A 14,828-nucleotide genomic window follows, 5' to 3' on the forward strand; every position below is an offset into this window, starting at 1 on the left:
CCGCTGCCCCCCCCCCCCAGTCCCCTGTCTGCCGGCAGCCCGCTCCTGCTGCCGCTGCTCTCACGCGCTGATGGCACCCGGCCCTGCTCATACCCGCTGACAGCGTGAAATGATTGGGGCCAGCACCATCAGCAGGTGCGAGTGGTGGCTGCTGCCTCGATCGCCCCTCAGGAGCAAGGGGAGGTGGAGAGGGCCTCAGGGGCAATCAGGGCCGGCAGCCTCTGCTCACACCTGCTGATGGTGCCGAGTGATCGGGACCGGCACCGGGCAGGGCACCGGCAGCAGGTGCGAGTGGCAGCTCCAGCACCGGCTGCAGGTGTGAGCAGGGCCGGCGCTGGTAGTGGGTGCAAGCGGTGACTCTGGCACTGGCAGCGGGTGCAAGCAGGGCCAGCACAGGCAGTAGGTGCGAGTGCCGGGCAGGACCATGATGTGCAGAAGCAAAGAATTTTCAGTAACCACCAGAGGCTTGCCCCAATGACAGTGACCAGCGCCCCCGCTCACCTGCTCCACCATCCCGCCACAGCCAATGCCCGCCATGTTCCGCACATGCCCCCTGATGGTCAGCGCACATCATTGCAACCAGTTGTTTGGTTGTTCTGCCATTTGGTCTATTTGCACATTAGCCTTTTATTATGTAGGATATGAAAGGAGAGCAATGAATTGAACAAGTAATTGTTAAGCAGAAAGGCACCAGAACTTGAAGATTTGGAAAATTCTCAGCATATTCATATTGCAAAAAATGAGAAATCTTGTTCTAAAGAGAACACTAAGAGTGTGACTGAGCTACCATTTGATAAAGAGATCACGGGTTCAATTTATGGACTTAACTGGCCATTTCAACAGAAGCCAGAAAATGAGATGGGGATTGTACTAGCAAAGATACTGCCAGTTTGAACAAAAGGAAACAGAAAAAAAAGACAAAATAAAGATTGTCAAACATCTTAGATCCTACAGGAACATACCATAGAGCCATTCGGCTGCAAACATGCTCTATCTATAATAATAAAAGCATAATATGCTAATTAGACCAGATGTCCTTCCAGACAACTTTCCGGATGAAGCCAGGGCTTTGAGGGAAGCCCGGGTCCCGGGTGTCAGAGGGAAGCAGGTGCCGGCAGCCAGGGGAAGGAAGACCTACTTTTGCACGAATTTCGTGCATCGGGCCTCTAGTTTCCCAATGAAAGAAAACTGAGAATGCAATTCAGAGATCATCAGAGCCACCCCCTCAGTTTCAACAACAAACTTCACCTTGAGGAATCCCAGAGGTGGAGCCACTGCCCTGTGGATCTGGAAGGCAGTGCATTGAATCAAAAGGATTAGTCTTGGGGCTTAAAATCTAATGGAATTTGCCTTGATAAATTTTAGGCTTGCTTGGAACCATCATTCCTCCCTTCTTTCCTATTTCTCACTTTTGAAATGGAAATGTCTATCCCTATGCCTGTATCACCATTGTATTTTTAGAAGCGCATAACTTGTCTGGTTTCACAGGTTCATAGCTGGAGAGGAATTTTGCCTCAGGATAAATCATACCTCTAGTTTCACCCATACCCGATTTAGATGATATTTAGATAAAACTTTGGACTTTGAGAGTTCATGCTGGAATGATTAAAACTTTTAGTGCTGTTGGAATAAAATAAATGTATTTTGCATATGAGAAGGACATGAATGTTGGGGTCCAGAGACAGAATGCTATGGACTGAATTGTGTCCCTTCAAAATCCATATGTTGAAGTCCTAACCTTACCCATCGCCTCATCTAACCCTAATTACTTTCCAAGGGTCTAATGTCCAAATACTGTTACATTGGGGGTTGGGGTTTCAACATATTAATTTTAGAGGGACACAATTCAGTCCATAACAAATGCTATTTCTATGCCTCAGATTAAGTAGTTTGTATTTAATTACCTTCTCCCATAATCCAAACCTGTCACTCTTCAGATCAGAGCTCAGGTACATTTGTTAAAATGGCAGGTTGCCCAATGTTTGTCTCTCATTCTGTGGCCACCAACCCATTTTTGAAGACTGTCTTGCTCTCCGCTGCTCTTGTTCTTTGACCTTTTAATATTGCTTAGACCTACTCTATCATTTTCTGTGGGCTTTTCCCTTTATTCCCCCAAAAGATTTTGCCTCGAAAACAAAAAGAGCTTTTCTTAGCAGCCTTGCTTTAGAAATTACTGAGTATCTAGTTACTGGCTCTGGGCATCCTTCTTGCCTTTACACTAGCCCAGCTCAGGTCCTAGCAGGATTCTAGGTGGACAGCCAGAGGGAGGAAGTGCAAATAATTGCCACTATTACTCCTCTGAACCTCAAGCGACTTCTTGGGTTAAAGATCTGGCAAATGTATGAGGAGAGGACACACCAAAAACCACCATGCCGCCGTCTACAATCTCCATAGAACTTTGAAGAAAGAAGACCAACACCCCTCTATATCTGAGTGAGAGCATGTGTATATGTGGATGCATAAAAGGGGAATTGAACGATTCATTAAGGAAATAATAAAAATACTCACTTTAACCTTTATGTATTTCTGTAATTTAATAGAACTTCTAATAACAGAAAATCCATCACTGAAAGACATATTCAGGAAATAAGTGGGGAGGGGGGAGAGCTAGAACTACAAGAGAAAAAGACAAAACACCATGATTTCACATTTCTCTAATCCCAAACTTGTGATAACTTGATTGGGGCCTGTTTTGAAATATACCTTAAAAAGGAAATTTTTTTGCAATAAACACTGTAAAGGAGATCACAATGAAGAAATTTTTAAATGGAAAGGGAATTTTTGAGACATCCTCAATGACTTTAGAAATACCCATTAGTTATATTAATTAAAATTTTGTAATATGCATTAAGCATAATATAAATCAAAGTCATAAAGTACTTCCTGTATTTTTACAGGCAATTCTGATATGTGCATTAAAACTGATCTAAAAACCTCCTACTACACACAAAACAATTTTTATTTTAAAGCACTTTCTAATTTACATATCCTTCATCTAGGCCTGAAATGGTGAAATTTTGTTCTAAACTTTCAATGATTTTTTTTTAATCCTCTCCGGAGGATTGATTTTAGAGAGTGGAAGAGAGAGGGAAAGACAGAGAGAAACATTGATGTGAGAGAAACACACATGCCTCCTATACATGTCCCCGACCAGGGCTCGGGCCAGGGAGGAGCCTGCAACCAAGGTACTTGCCCTTGACTGGAATCGAACCCAGGACTCTTCATTTGGCAAGCTGACACTCTATCCACTGAGCCAAACTGACTAAGGCATAAACTTTTAATGATTAATAAAAATGAAAAGCTGTAAAATAATAAAATTCTTAAACTAATGTATCTTTTAAAAGTATCAAAACATACCTGATGTCGTTACTTTGAACCTCTGCATAGTAATGCTTATTTTGGAAATAATTGCAAATATTAAACTAATTTTTATATGTCTATAAAATACCTTTTTTCAGGAACTGAAGTGAAAAAAATTGAAGCCATAAATGTTCCTTGCACACAGCTTCAATGTCATTTTAAACGGTTATACAATGAAGATATTGTACGAGACAGTGGACATATTGTTAAATGTTTAGATTCTTTTTGTGATCCCTTTCATATTTCTGATGAGTTACGAAAGGTAAGTACAGAATTGTTTAATTTCACAATAAAATTTTATTTCATAAAATGCTTCATGTCAAAAACTTTTGCCTGTCTAAAACCCACAAAATACCTCTTAGCAATGAATAATGACCAGTACATTGGTAGGTTTCTTGGATGAGACTTTTACCAAAACTTAATTACTTGTGTATTTCAGTAGTTCTCAACTGGCTGCTACTGGCATCTAATGGGTTGAGGCCAAGGATGCTGCGAAACATCATACAATACACAGGACAGCCCCTCACAACAAAGTTATCGGGCCCAAAATGTTCAGTAGTGTAAGGTAACAAAACCCTGACCTATGTAATAGATGGCTAGTTTTCTTCAATGTGGGGCTCTTAACATACCAAACGAGTATTTAAAAACATAGCTGGAGTAAAAGAATATTTTTATCTCAGATTTTTTTAAAAGCCATTTGATTAAGTTAATTTTTGTTTTCGTGTGGGGTATTGAACCTGGAATCAGAAGACATGGATGATTTTACCTAATTTTTGAGTTATGTACAAGATGATAACCATAGGTAAATCATTCAATATGTTGGGCCTCAAGATCTTACCTGTAGAGATTAAAATGTCCATTCTAGGCTTTGGGCAGGTAGCTCTGTTAGAGTGTCATCCTGATATGCTAAGGTTGCAGGTTTGATCTCGGGTCAGGGCACATACAAGAATCAACCAATGAATGCATAAATAAGGGGAACAACAAATCTCTCTCTCTCTCTCTCCTCTCTCTCTCTCTCCCCCTCCCTCCCTCCCTCCCTCTCTCTTTTTCCCCTTTCCTCTCCATTCCTCTCTCTCTAAAATCAATAAATTTTTTATAATGTCCATTCTACCTTCTTCCTGAAATCATTGAGAAAAATTAGTGGAGAAAGCATTTAAATACACTTTTTAAAAAGTATAAAATGCTGTTGAAATATTTTAATTATTGAGAAAGAGTATTTACAAAGTGGTTACAAATTAGGGCTTTGTTATCAAATAGACATAGGTTCAAATCCAGGCTCTGCCACTTTATAATTGATAATGTCTATAAGCCTCAGTTTCTTTATAAAATGGGAATAATGTACGAATTATGAAAGATAATGCATTTAAAGTGCTTAGCACAATGCTTGGCACTTAGTAAGCTTTTGATATTATTAATTAATAATTACTATTCTTATTCTACATTATGAGAATGTGCAAATCTAATGTGTTGCAGGTCCATATAGAAATGAAGTAGGGAAGCTACTGATGTACCATAATACACACAGCAATGCTGTCTGTAGGAGACCAGGAGGCATCCAGCTAGTTTGTACATTGCTCTACACTAGTACAATACTTAAGAGAACTCAGTTTAAGAAAATAAAATGAACTAATTGAGAATAACCAAACTCATCCAATTGAATGAGACTACATATAGTTTGGTCTTAAGTGAAGTATATTTATCTATACTAATAAAAGAGTAATATGCTAATTAGACCTGGGAGACCTTCCAGACAAAGACGGGCTTGGCCAGCCTGCAAACTGCCCCCAAATGGCCCTCAGCCCCTCGCCCAGGCTGGCCACGTGCCCCCCAGGGACCCTCACCCCGATGGGGGCATGGACAGCCTGAAAACAGCCATCAGCTCCTTGCCCAGGCTGGCCACGCCCCCCAGCAGGGACCCTCGCCCCCATAGGCCATCAGCCCCTCACTCAGGCTAGCCAGACCTCCCAGCAGGGACCCCCACTGCAGAGGCCTGCAAACCGCCCCAGCCCCTCGCCCAGGCCAGCCCTGCCCCCCAAGGGGCCCCCCACCCTGATTCAGGACCCCCTTCAGGGCAGACCAGCTGGCCCCACCCATGCACCAGGCCTCTATACTAATAAAATGTTAATATGCTAATTAGACCAGGAGACCTTCCTGACGTCCTTCCGCACAAAGCCATGGTGGCGGGGCTGAGGCAGAGGCAGTTAGGGGCGATCAGACCAGGAGGAGAGGGCAGTTGGGGGTGATCAGGCCGGCGGGGGGGGGGCTGTTGGGGGTGAGCAGGCCAGCCAGGGGGGTTAGTTGGGGGCAATCAGGCTGGCATGGGGGGCAGCTGGGGGCGATCAGGCCGGTGATTGGGCAGTTGTTGGGTGAGCAGGCTGGCAGGCAAAGTGGTTAGGGGCAATCAAGCAGGCAGGCAGGCAGGTGAGCGGTTAGGAGCCATCAGTCCCGAATTGCAAGAGGGATGTCCCAGATTGGAGAGGGTGCAGGCCGGGCTGAGGGACAACCCCCCGTGCATGAATTTCATGCACCCGGCCACTAGTATATAATAAGAATATAAATACTATGCAGTGAGGATCTGATAATAATTTCTACTCCTTCTTACCATGTATTGGAAATTATCTTTCAAACAGTGTCTAGTCTAGTCTGGGTTTCTCTCCTTTTGGGTACAATTAATCTCAGCTCTTCTCTCTGTCACTGATCTGTGTTCACATACTGAACTCTTTGTCTCAAGGCCCTTACCCCTAATTTTGGAGAATTTTACCAACACTTCTACAGAGAGCCTCAGCAATGGACTTTTTTAAAAAGAGGATTTGATTTCCAATAGAGTACTCTGTTAAAAACTGCCTGCTGTGGCTTGTCTTAGTTATGCCATGAATAGTGCACCTTTATTCAGGAAGTGCTGGGACTCAGTGTTTTTCTGGTAGTTGCCTGTATGTTTTGCTCCTGTGTTCTTTGCCACTCTGTTCTTTTAATTTGGTTGCTTTCTGGCTAAAAAATAAATAACTTCTAGATTTAGCATGAAATAGAAAGGGCCCCCATTGTACAGCAATACGGATTCTATTGGCAATGCTGTGTAACATAAGTACTGATGATAATAACCTCCTTTCTGACTGCAGCTCGGAAGTTGGCTCCTTAACCGTTGCGTACCAAAGCACTAAACAGATCTACATGTGAATGGAGAGGAAGATCAACCCTGGAATGTTATTGTTTAACATTCATTCCAAAAAAAATTTCTAATTACTGTAATTTTTAAATTGCATAACCTAGTCAACTCAACATATGAGAGTGCTTGTAAGGAATGTGTTAACAATTCATTCTTTTTAAAAATTAAATGTATCGGGTGACATTGGTTAATAAGATTAGATAGGTTTCAAGTGTACCTTTCTATGGTACATGAGCTGTGTATTGCATTGTGTGCCCACCACCCAAAGTCAAATCATCTTCCATCACCATATATTTCAACTGTTCATTCTTAAAGGCTTTAGTCACCCTTGTCTTAAGCCAGATCAACCTTGGGCTTTAGTAGCTACAACCTTGGGCTTTAGTATCACATCATTCCTTACAGAAGGGGAAGAAGGGAGAGAAGGGAGATGTACAAGTGGCACACCCAGGGAGCAGTGAGCTACGGACCACTTCCCCTTACCTATCTTTTACTATATATACTTTGGCTTTCATCAAGTCATTATAAGTAAACTTTATATAGACAGCACCATAGAGTTTATTATTTTTTAAAATGCCTCATATAATGACATTGTGATGAATTTTCATTTGAGATTGGGGTAAATAGAATGTTAAGCTTAATCAGTTTTCCTAATTAAGTGTACTTCTTGCTACTAGACAGTGATTGTTGTATAACTTATGTTTCCCTCTTTTATCTGTATGGTGATGTTAAGTGTACTAGTATGTATGATATTTATAGCTTTTCTCCATTTAGAGTTCCTTATGTGTATTTGTTTTCTCTTCCCATTTTATTTCTTGGTAAGAGTTTTTAAAATCCCTTATTATGTTTATCTAATTTTATCTATATTTTACTGTTAGCTATTACCGTACTTTAAAAAGTATGTGGGATATAAACAATTTAATAAAATAAATATATGTTATAGCATACATTCATCACCTTGTTCATGTCCACCACAGTCAACAAATTAATCAATTGCCTGTAATGCCCAATGGTATAAAACAATCCCCAACATCAGACCTAGTCAAACTATTTTCTGAAAGAGAGCAGGAAAGGGAGAGGTGGTTATGAGGCTCTAATTACCTGAATAGTTCAAAATGGAGTAACTGTGGGGGTAAGGAAAGTAGTGACCCAAACACCGGAAGGTGAGAGGACATAGAAAATGACCATTGTGTTTAGCCTCCATAGAAGCAAAGACTATAGACCTAATTCGATGGAGAAACTTCTCCTTTTATTTGTGCTCCAGTTGTTTCTAAATAAGATTTACGGTGACTCAACACTAAATTGCAACAGCACTAAAACAATTACTGAAGATACAAACTAGAACAAAGAAATAAAGTAGAAGAGAAGGTTTAGATTTAGATTTCTTTCTTTCATTGAAGGTCAGTACCTAAGGATAAAATGGGGGTGGAAACCAGCTGCAAGTCTCACAGATCACTCGCCAGTTGCCTCAGGATTGGTTATTAAAATAGGACTAAGATGATATAAATTGAAACTTGCAAAAACATAAAAATTAGAACCTCAAATTATGTTACATTAAGATGAATTTCTCATCTTACATAGGTTTTGCTAGTGGAAGACTCAGAAAAATATGAAATATTCAGCCAACCAGATAGAGAAGAGTTCCTCTTTTGTCTTTTCAAACATCTTTGCCTTGGTGGAGCCCTTTGTCAATATGAGGATGTGATTAATCCATATCTGGAAACAACAAAGCTTATCTATAAAGATCTAGTAAGGTAATGTTGCTAGATTACAATATGTAAACCTCTAGTTAATAGAATAAATTACTTGTTAAACTATGGTGGGATTACCCAGCATCTGTTTGTGGTCCAATTAGCAACCAAAGTAAATAAAAATGGCACCACCCTAACCTCCTCATAACCTCCTCCTCTTCCAAGCTAGAAAATGTCTTGATTTTTCTGTCCCTTTTTTAAAAAAAAATTTTTTTTAATTGATTTCAGAGAGGAAGGAAGAGGGAGAGAGAAACACCAATGATGAGAGAGAATCATTGATCAGCTGCCTCAGCCGGAATTGAACCCCGGACCCTTGAGTCTGCAGGCTGATGCTCTATCCACTGAGACAGACTAGCTAGGCCTCCCTGTCCCTCTTTTAGTGCTCAGTCCCCTCATTCTTCACCTGCCTCTTGTTTCCTCGTTCAGACCTGTTACCTGCTCCATTCCTCATTAGCAACTGCCATCTTCCAGGTCTTCTTTACCCCAGGCCTCCTATTAAATCTCAAGAGAACAGAAGATCCCTCGGGATGTTTGAATTTGCTTGACTAATAGTTTAAAAAATTACCTTTGTAATTTTGGGAAGAATTTTCATCTAAGTGTAATCTTTACTTTTTAAACTAATCCCAAATCCCAATTTGTTTTAAGTATTCTAGGTTTTTTTTTTCTTTATGAAGATCAAATGCGGATAAAAACTTTATATCTTTTATTTATGTTTTAATTTTAAATAAAATGAAAGTTCTTTGGTTGGGTTTTTCACTGATAAAGATATTGGCTCATCTTTATAGGCAAAGGGGATAGGAACAAGTGAAACAAAGGGCCCCAGAGTTTAGCTATAAAAGTTACTTTACCAGGAAAACAACAGAATTTACTTCTATCAAACTCCTGATTGTTACTTACTTAAACTCAACACCTCAGTTTTCTTATCTATTTCATGTATCATATAGCTATACAAAAAACTACACGATTTAGCTATTTTATTTTAGTTAATTTCTGATATATGGTTTTAAAAACAAAAATATTTCTATAAGTGATCTCTGATTTTTATGAAAAAGTCATTAAAGGTTGCTGGATGAGATATATTCGAAACAGAATTTCAGAAAAAGCACACAGATACCTACATCAAACATTCTGTTCTTACCATTCGCAGCTCATGAAAACTTGCAAGACCACTTCTAGCACTCCCTGTGGACACTTCTCATTATACCTCGACATACACACACCCCACTGCCACCACAGTGTGTGGTTTCTCAGCAGCCACATGAACCTGTGGAATTCCTCACTACCATGCACTGTGGAGGAGGAAATTCTATTGGAGATATTTGAAATAGAAGTAACTTTAGAACCTAAACATTAAAGAAACTTCTGTTTTCTTCTACATTCCCTTCCCTGGATTCTTATTTGCGATTCTCTTCTACACTCTTTGGGGGCTAAAAAAAAAAAAGTATGCCTCAAAGACTAATTAAATGAGTAGCCAAAATTCATGACATCTTACAGACAAATATAAATTGAGTCCATGGAATCACTTAATCAGGCAGCCAGTAAGTGTTAATATTGTGCACAGAACTCTGCCAAACTCTAAGCTTCAGAGTCTTTAGAGCCCAAAGAGACTACAAAAGGAGCATCAGATAGTCCTTGACTTTAAGGAAATTACAACAAACTAACATTAAATAATAGTAATGTAAATTGTTTAAAATCTTTTATAAGTAAAATTTTTATATAATCAAATGTTCAATTAATTATAGGCAAGTGTTAATAGCATTTTATACTTTATACATGCTGCACAAATTCAAAAGAGGAAATTGTCAGTGTCAGCAGTCAGGGAAGTCTTGAATCAAATGGAGTCCATGAGAGCCAGCAAAGAGGAGGGCAGCCTATTCCCAGCGCAGGGGAGATGCACGCAAGTCCTCATGGTGGGGGAGGTGGGGAAGGAGCCCAGCCCAATTAGAGCCAATACAGGGCTGATCCTCAGAAATTAGCCCAAGTGATATCAATAAGAAATCATTCATTTATTATTTTATTTCTAGACCCTTACATACTTTTTAAAAGAACTATATGGGTCCTGGCCTGGTAGCTCAGTTGATTAGAGTATCATCCCAATACGCCAAGTTTGCAGGTTCAACCCCTGGTCAGGGCACATATAATGCATAATTAAGTGAAACAACAAAATGAGGTTTCTCTCTTCCTCCCTCTTCTTCTCTCTCTCCCTCTCCCTTCCTCTCTTGAACTTATATACATATATGCATAGCCCATGGCCAGACAATAATGCTGAGAAGTCTGGGGAGGGGAAGGGAGCAGGGTGGAGGGGGTCAGTGGGAGTAAAAGGGGGATATCTGTAATACTTCCAACAATAAGGATAAATTTTAAAGATAATAAAATAAAATTAATTAATTAAGAATGTTTTGAAAACTCTCCCACCATTTAAAAAAATGAAAAGAGCAATATGGACATTATGTCCCCATCCGTCAAAACCATTGTTATCTGGAGAGTGAGTTAGTGATTGCTAACATCTGATACAATGCAATTATTAGTGGCATACCTGAAATCACTAATATCACTTTACATTTCCTTTTATTTTTTTTCTTAAGAGACATCAGATGGATGTTACTGTACTTGACCTATAAAATTAGAAAATTATCTTAGAGATATTTTAAAGTAATAGCAATATAGGATTAGAGGTAATAAAATGGAGTAATTGATTTATTTCTGTTAGGAACCAACTTTTAATGTATAAATCGTAGTTTTTTTTTTAAATAATACACTTATAGGTCCTGGCTAAGTAGCTCAGTTGGTTAGAGCATTGTCCTCATTCACCAAAGTTGTGAGTTCAATCCCTGGTCAGGGCACATACAAGAATGGAACAACAAATGGATGTTTTTTTTCTCTCTCTCCCTTCTCCTTCCCCCTCTCTAAAATCAATAATTTTTTTTAAAGAAACCTCTCTAAAATCAATAATTTTTTTTTTTTAAAAGAAATGTGGACTTTTTAAAAATACACTTATGGTACATGTTAATATGTGTTAAGTGGTTGTTAAAGGAAGTATCAAATACTAAATTTTCCTCTAAGTTTGATAAACACAAACTTTTACAAGGTGTTTTTTTTTAGATTTTTTTAAATTGAGGGGTAATTTCCATACACTAAAGTGAACAAATCACAATGTACATACAGGTTGGTGAATTTTTATATATGTTTACATTCATATAAACACCTTCAGATCAATATTTAAAATTTTAAAAATAAAATTAGATGTAACTGTAGATAGGTTCTGTATTTTGATCTGGTTGGTTGTGTAGGTGTATACAAGTGTTTTATATGTAATTGTTATAGCACAGAATTTTAAATCTACTCTTCAACTTTTTAAAAAGTATATCTTGGGCATTAGATAAATAAAGAAAATTACCTCAATCCATGTCATATAAATATATGGAAATCAGTTAATTACATGAATTCTGGGTTTAAATCAGAATGAAATGTTTTAGAAATGAAAACAGCCTAAGAATCTTGAACCCTGAAATGTCTTGGGTCTGGCCATCCCAATAGCTGCACAGGCTCAAACACACACACACACCTCACCCTCCCACAAAGTCCACCCTCTTCCTCCTTTCTCTCTTCTCCCATTACTTTTACATAATTAGCAAAGGAGAAGCAGTACTTTCACCTGATAAAGTGAAGAGGAGGGATAGCTCCTTTAAATTTAACCTACAAATCACATCTGAGTAATACCCTTGATGCGTATGTAAGGACAGGATAAACAGGTGAGGTGTAGGAAAAGAGAACTGGACTCTGTGTCAACTAGGTTCTATTCCCAGAAATACCACTTTTAGTTGGAATGTCTTAAATACATCATTTAACTTTCTAGTACTATCTATAATAATAAAAGCATAATATGCTAATTAGACCAGATGACCTTCCGGACGAAGCTGGGGCTGTGAGGGAAGCCTGGGCCCCAGGTGCCAGAGGGAAGCTGGTGCTGGCAGCCGGGGGAAGGAAGGCCTACTCTTGCACGTATTTTGTGCATCGGGCCTCTAGTTGTTTATAAAATTGGTGAAATGATGCCTACCTCACTGAGTTGTCTGATCTTTATGAGGTAAATTATATAAAGGTGTTTGCAGATTATAAAGCATTATAAATATAACCCATATATATTTACATGTAGATATCTATCTGTAGTTTATTTCCTCTATCCTCAATTTGCTTTCTGACTATATATTGGTAATGTTTTGTGGAGAGTATAACTGAAAGACAGCTACTGAGAGGAAATGCTTTTTTAAATTTATTTTTTATATATTTTTATTGATTTCAGAGAGGAAGAGAGAGAGAAAGAGAGAAACATCAATGATGAGAGAGAATCACTGATCAGCTGCCTCCAGCATGCCCCCCACTGGGGATTGAGCCCACAACCCAGGTATATGCCCTTGACCAGAACTGAACCCAGGACCCTTCAGTCCACAGGCCAACACTCCATCCACTGAGCCAAACTGGCCAGGGCTGCTTTTAATATTATATAATTTAGTAATACATAATTTAACAAATAGCTTCCATATACATTATCTTACTTAATTCTCCTATAATCCTAAAAGGAACCATAGTATGCCTCATTTACATATGAGAAAATTAAGGTTCAGAAATATTAATCTTGACCAAAGTGAAATAACATCAGTGGCAGAACTGGCATTTGTGTTTAAGTTGTGTAGTTAATGTGTATTTATCTACCCTTCCAGTTCTCTACACTTCAATCTTTTACCAATTCTCTTTTTTCCAATAATTGTCTCTGGCCTTAGAGTCATGTCGTTTGAATCTCAGATTGGCCCCAACCTTCTTAAATTCAGATTTTTGCAATTCCAACTCAGTTGACTTTGCATCACCCTTGAATGAAACCGCAGCTGCCACTCTCTTTAAATCACTTTAGTTGGATGTTATATATTTCCATATTACATATGATTAAGAACACCTGAATACTAAATGCATTATGCCAATGCTCGTTATATTTAAAATGTATCTTTCTCCCTTATTTTAGTGTTCGAAAGCATCCTCAGACCAAGGAAATACAAATTACCTCTTTCATCTTTAAAGTTACAGCATATGTAAGTGGAGAGGAAATTTACTACCAATGAATTTAATTACTTGCTATTAACAGGGTTGTTACAACTGGAGTTAGCAGTTAGGGCTATGTTATGCCTATGAAAAAAGATGATGATATCTAGCTTTTTGTTAAATTTAAGGTATGCTTTTATTTGGAGAACAGTATGAACTTTCCTCCCTACCTTCCTTTCTGTTGTACATGTCTAATAATAGTCCTTAGTAAGAGCTAAATCTGTGACTCATGGGACGTAAATCATAGTTCTCTGTCAAACCACAACTTATAGGTCAAATAAGAATGCCATGAATGTCTTTGTGCCACAGAATCGGATGCTTGAATTTTAGTAGCATACAAAATATTACTGACACATCTAAGTGTCTTCATTCAATCAGTTCAGTAGTTATTGAGTATTTACTATTCTGGGCTAGGTGCTTTTTATTGATAAACAAAAGAAATATAGTCCCTCATAGTACATATGGACCATGTTTTAAAAGAAAACAAAGATAGAAGAAAATTGCAAAATGGAAATTTTAGCAATATTAGCACTTTATAAGCACTTTTTCAAAAGATGGATTTCTTTTTAGACTACAAATTCCTTAAGGTAAAAAATTATGCATGTTTGTGTAGTAATGAACATATGTATTGTTAGCATAGTAGACTGTCGATATTTCTTAAAAATTACTTAACTGCCAATTTATTGTCAAAGATTTAATGTTTCATGACATTTTAACAGAAAATATATTAGTTAAATATGTTGACTATTATTTGAATACTGTTGTGTACGAAATAATTTAAGTTTATCTTTTTCAGGATTCTGATGGTGTGTGCTACCCTTCAAGAAAAAGTCATGAACAGACATTTTCTTACTTTATTGTGGATCCTATCATGCGTCATGTTCATGTTTTATACCACTGTTATGGCGTGGGAGAAATGTCTTAGCAGTATTCTTTCAGATAATCTATATTTACTACATTTTTATTTACCAATTTTTATTTTAGTACTTACTTATAGATAAGCAATTACTTTGCAAGGTAATTAAGGTAAAATGTAAAGAACCCACTTAGAGCAGAAGCAAATGCCAAGATGCTTTTCTTTTTTTTCTTTTTTTTAAATATGTTTATATTGATTTTAGAGAGAGAAAGAGAAAGGGAAAGGGGGAAATAGAAACATTGGCTGCCTCCTGCACATCCCCTGCTGGGGATTGAGCCGCAATCTGGGCATGTGCCCTGACCGGGAATCAAACTGGCAACCTCTCTGTGCATGGGACAACGCTCAACCAACATGCTTTTCTTTAAATTTGTCTTTTAAAAAGCTAACATAGGAAATAGACTCTATCCCTAACATAGTCTATACCAATACATTTGGGAAATTTTTATAGAAGTTACAAAGAACGAAAACTCTAGTTAATATTTGTTGCATTCGAATTCAAGTGAGTCCTTAATTTTCCATGTATTTTATTTTAGAAGCTAATTAATTCCCG

The 14,828-nt window shown here is 38.2% G+C and overlaps 1 protein-coding gene across 1 annotated transcript in view; it reads left to right on the plus strand.

Moving 5' to 3' along the window:
• CUNH11orf70 (chromosome unknown C11orf70 homolog) overlaps positions 1-14,441 on the plus strand; it is a 58,681-nt gene extending 44,240 nt beyond the window's left edge. Inside the window, exons 3-6 of the mRNA XM_006094679.3 lie at positions 3,459-3,622; positions 8,102-8,274; positions 13,286-13,352; positions 14,159-14,441. Of these exons, the coding sequence (XP_006094741.1) occupies positions 3,459-3,622; positions 8,102-8,274; positions 13,286-13,352; positions 14,159-14,287 (533 nt within the window). The 3' untranslated portion in view covers positions 14,288-14,441. The remainder of the gene's footprint in view (positions 1-3,458; positions 3,623-8,101; positions 8,275-13,285; positions 13,353-14,158) is intronic.
• Positions 14,442-14,828: the final 387 nt, after the last annotated feature.

The sequence above is a fragment of the Myotis lucifugus genome, unplaced genomic scaffold (assembly GCF_000147115.1).
Source record: "Myotis lucifugus unplaced genomic scaffold, Myoluc2.0 scaffold_139, whole genome shotgun sequence".
NCBI classification, from domain to species: Eukaryota; Metazoa; Chordata; class Mammalia; order Chiroptera; family Vespertilionidae; genus Myotis; species Myotis lucifugus.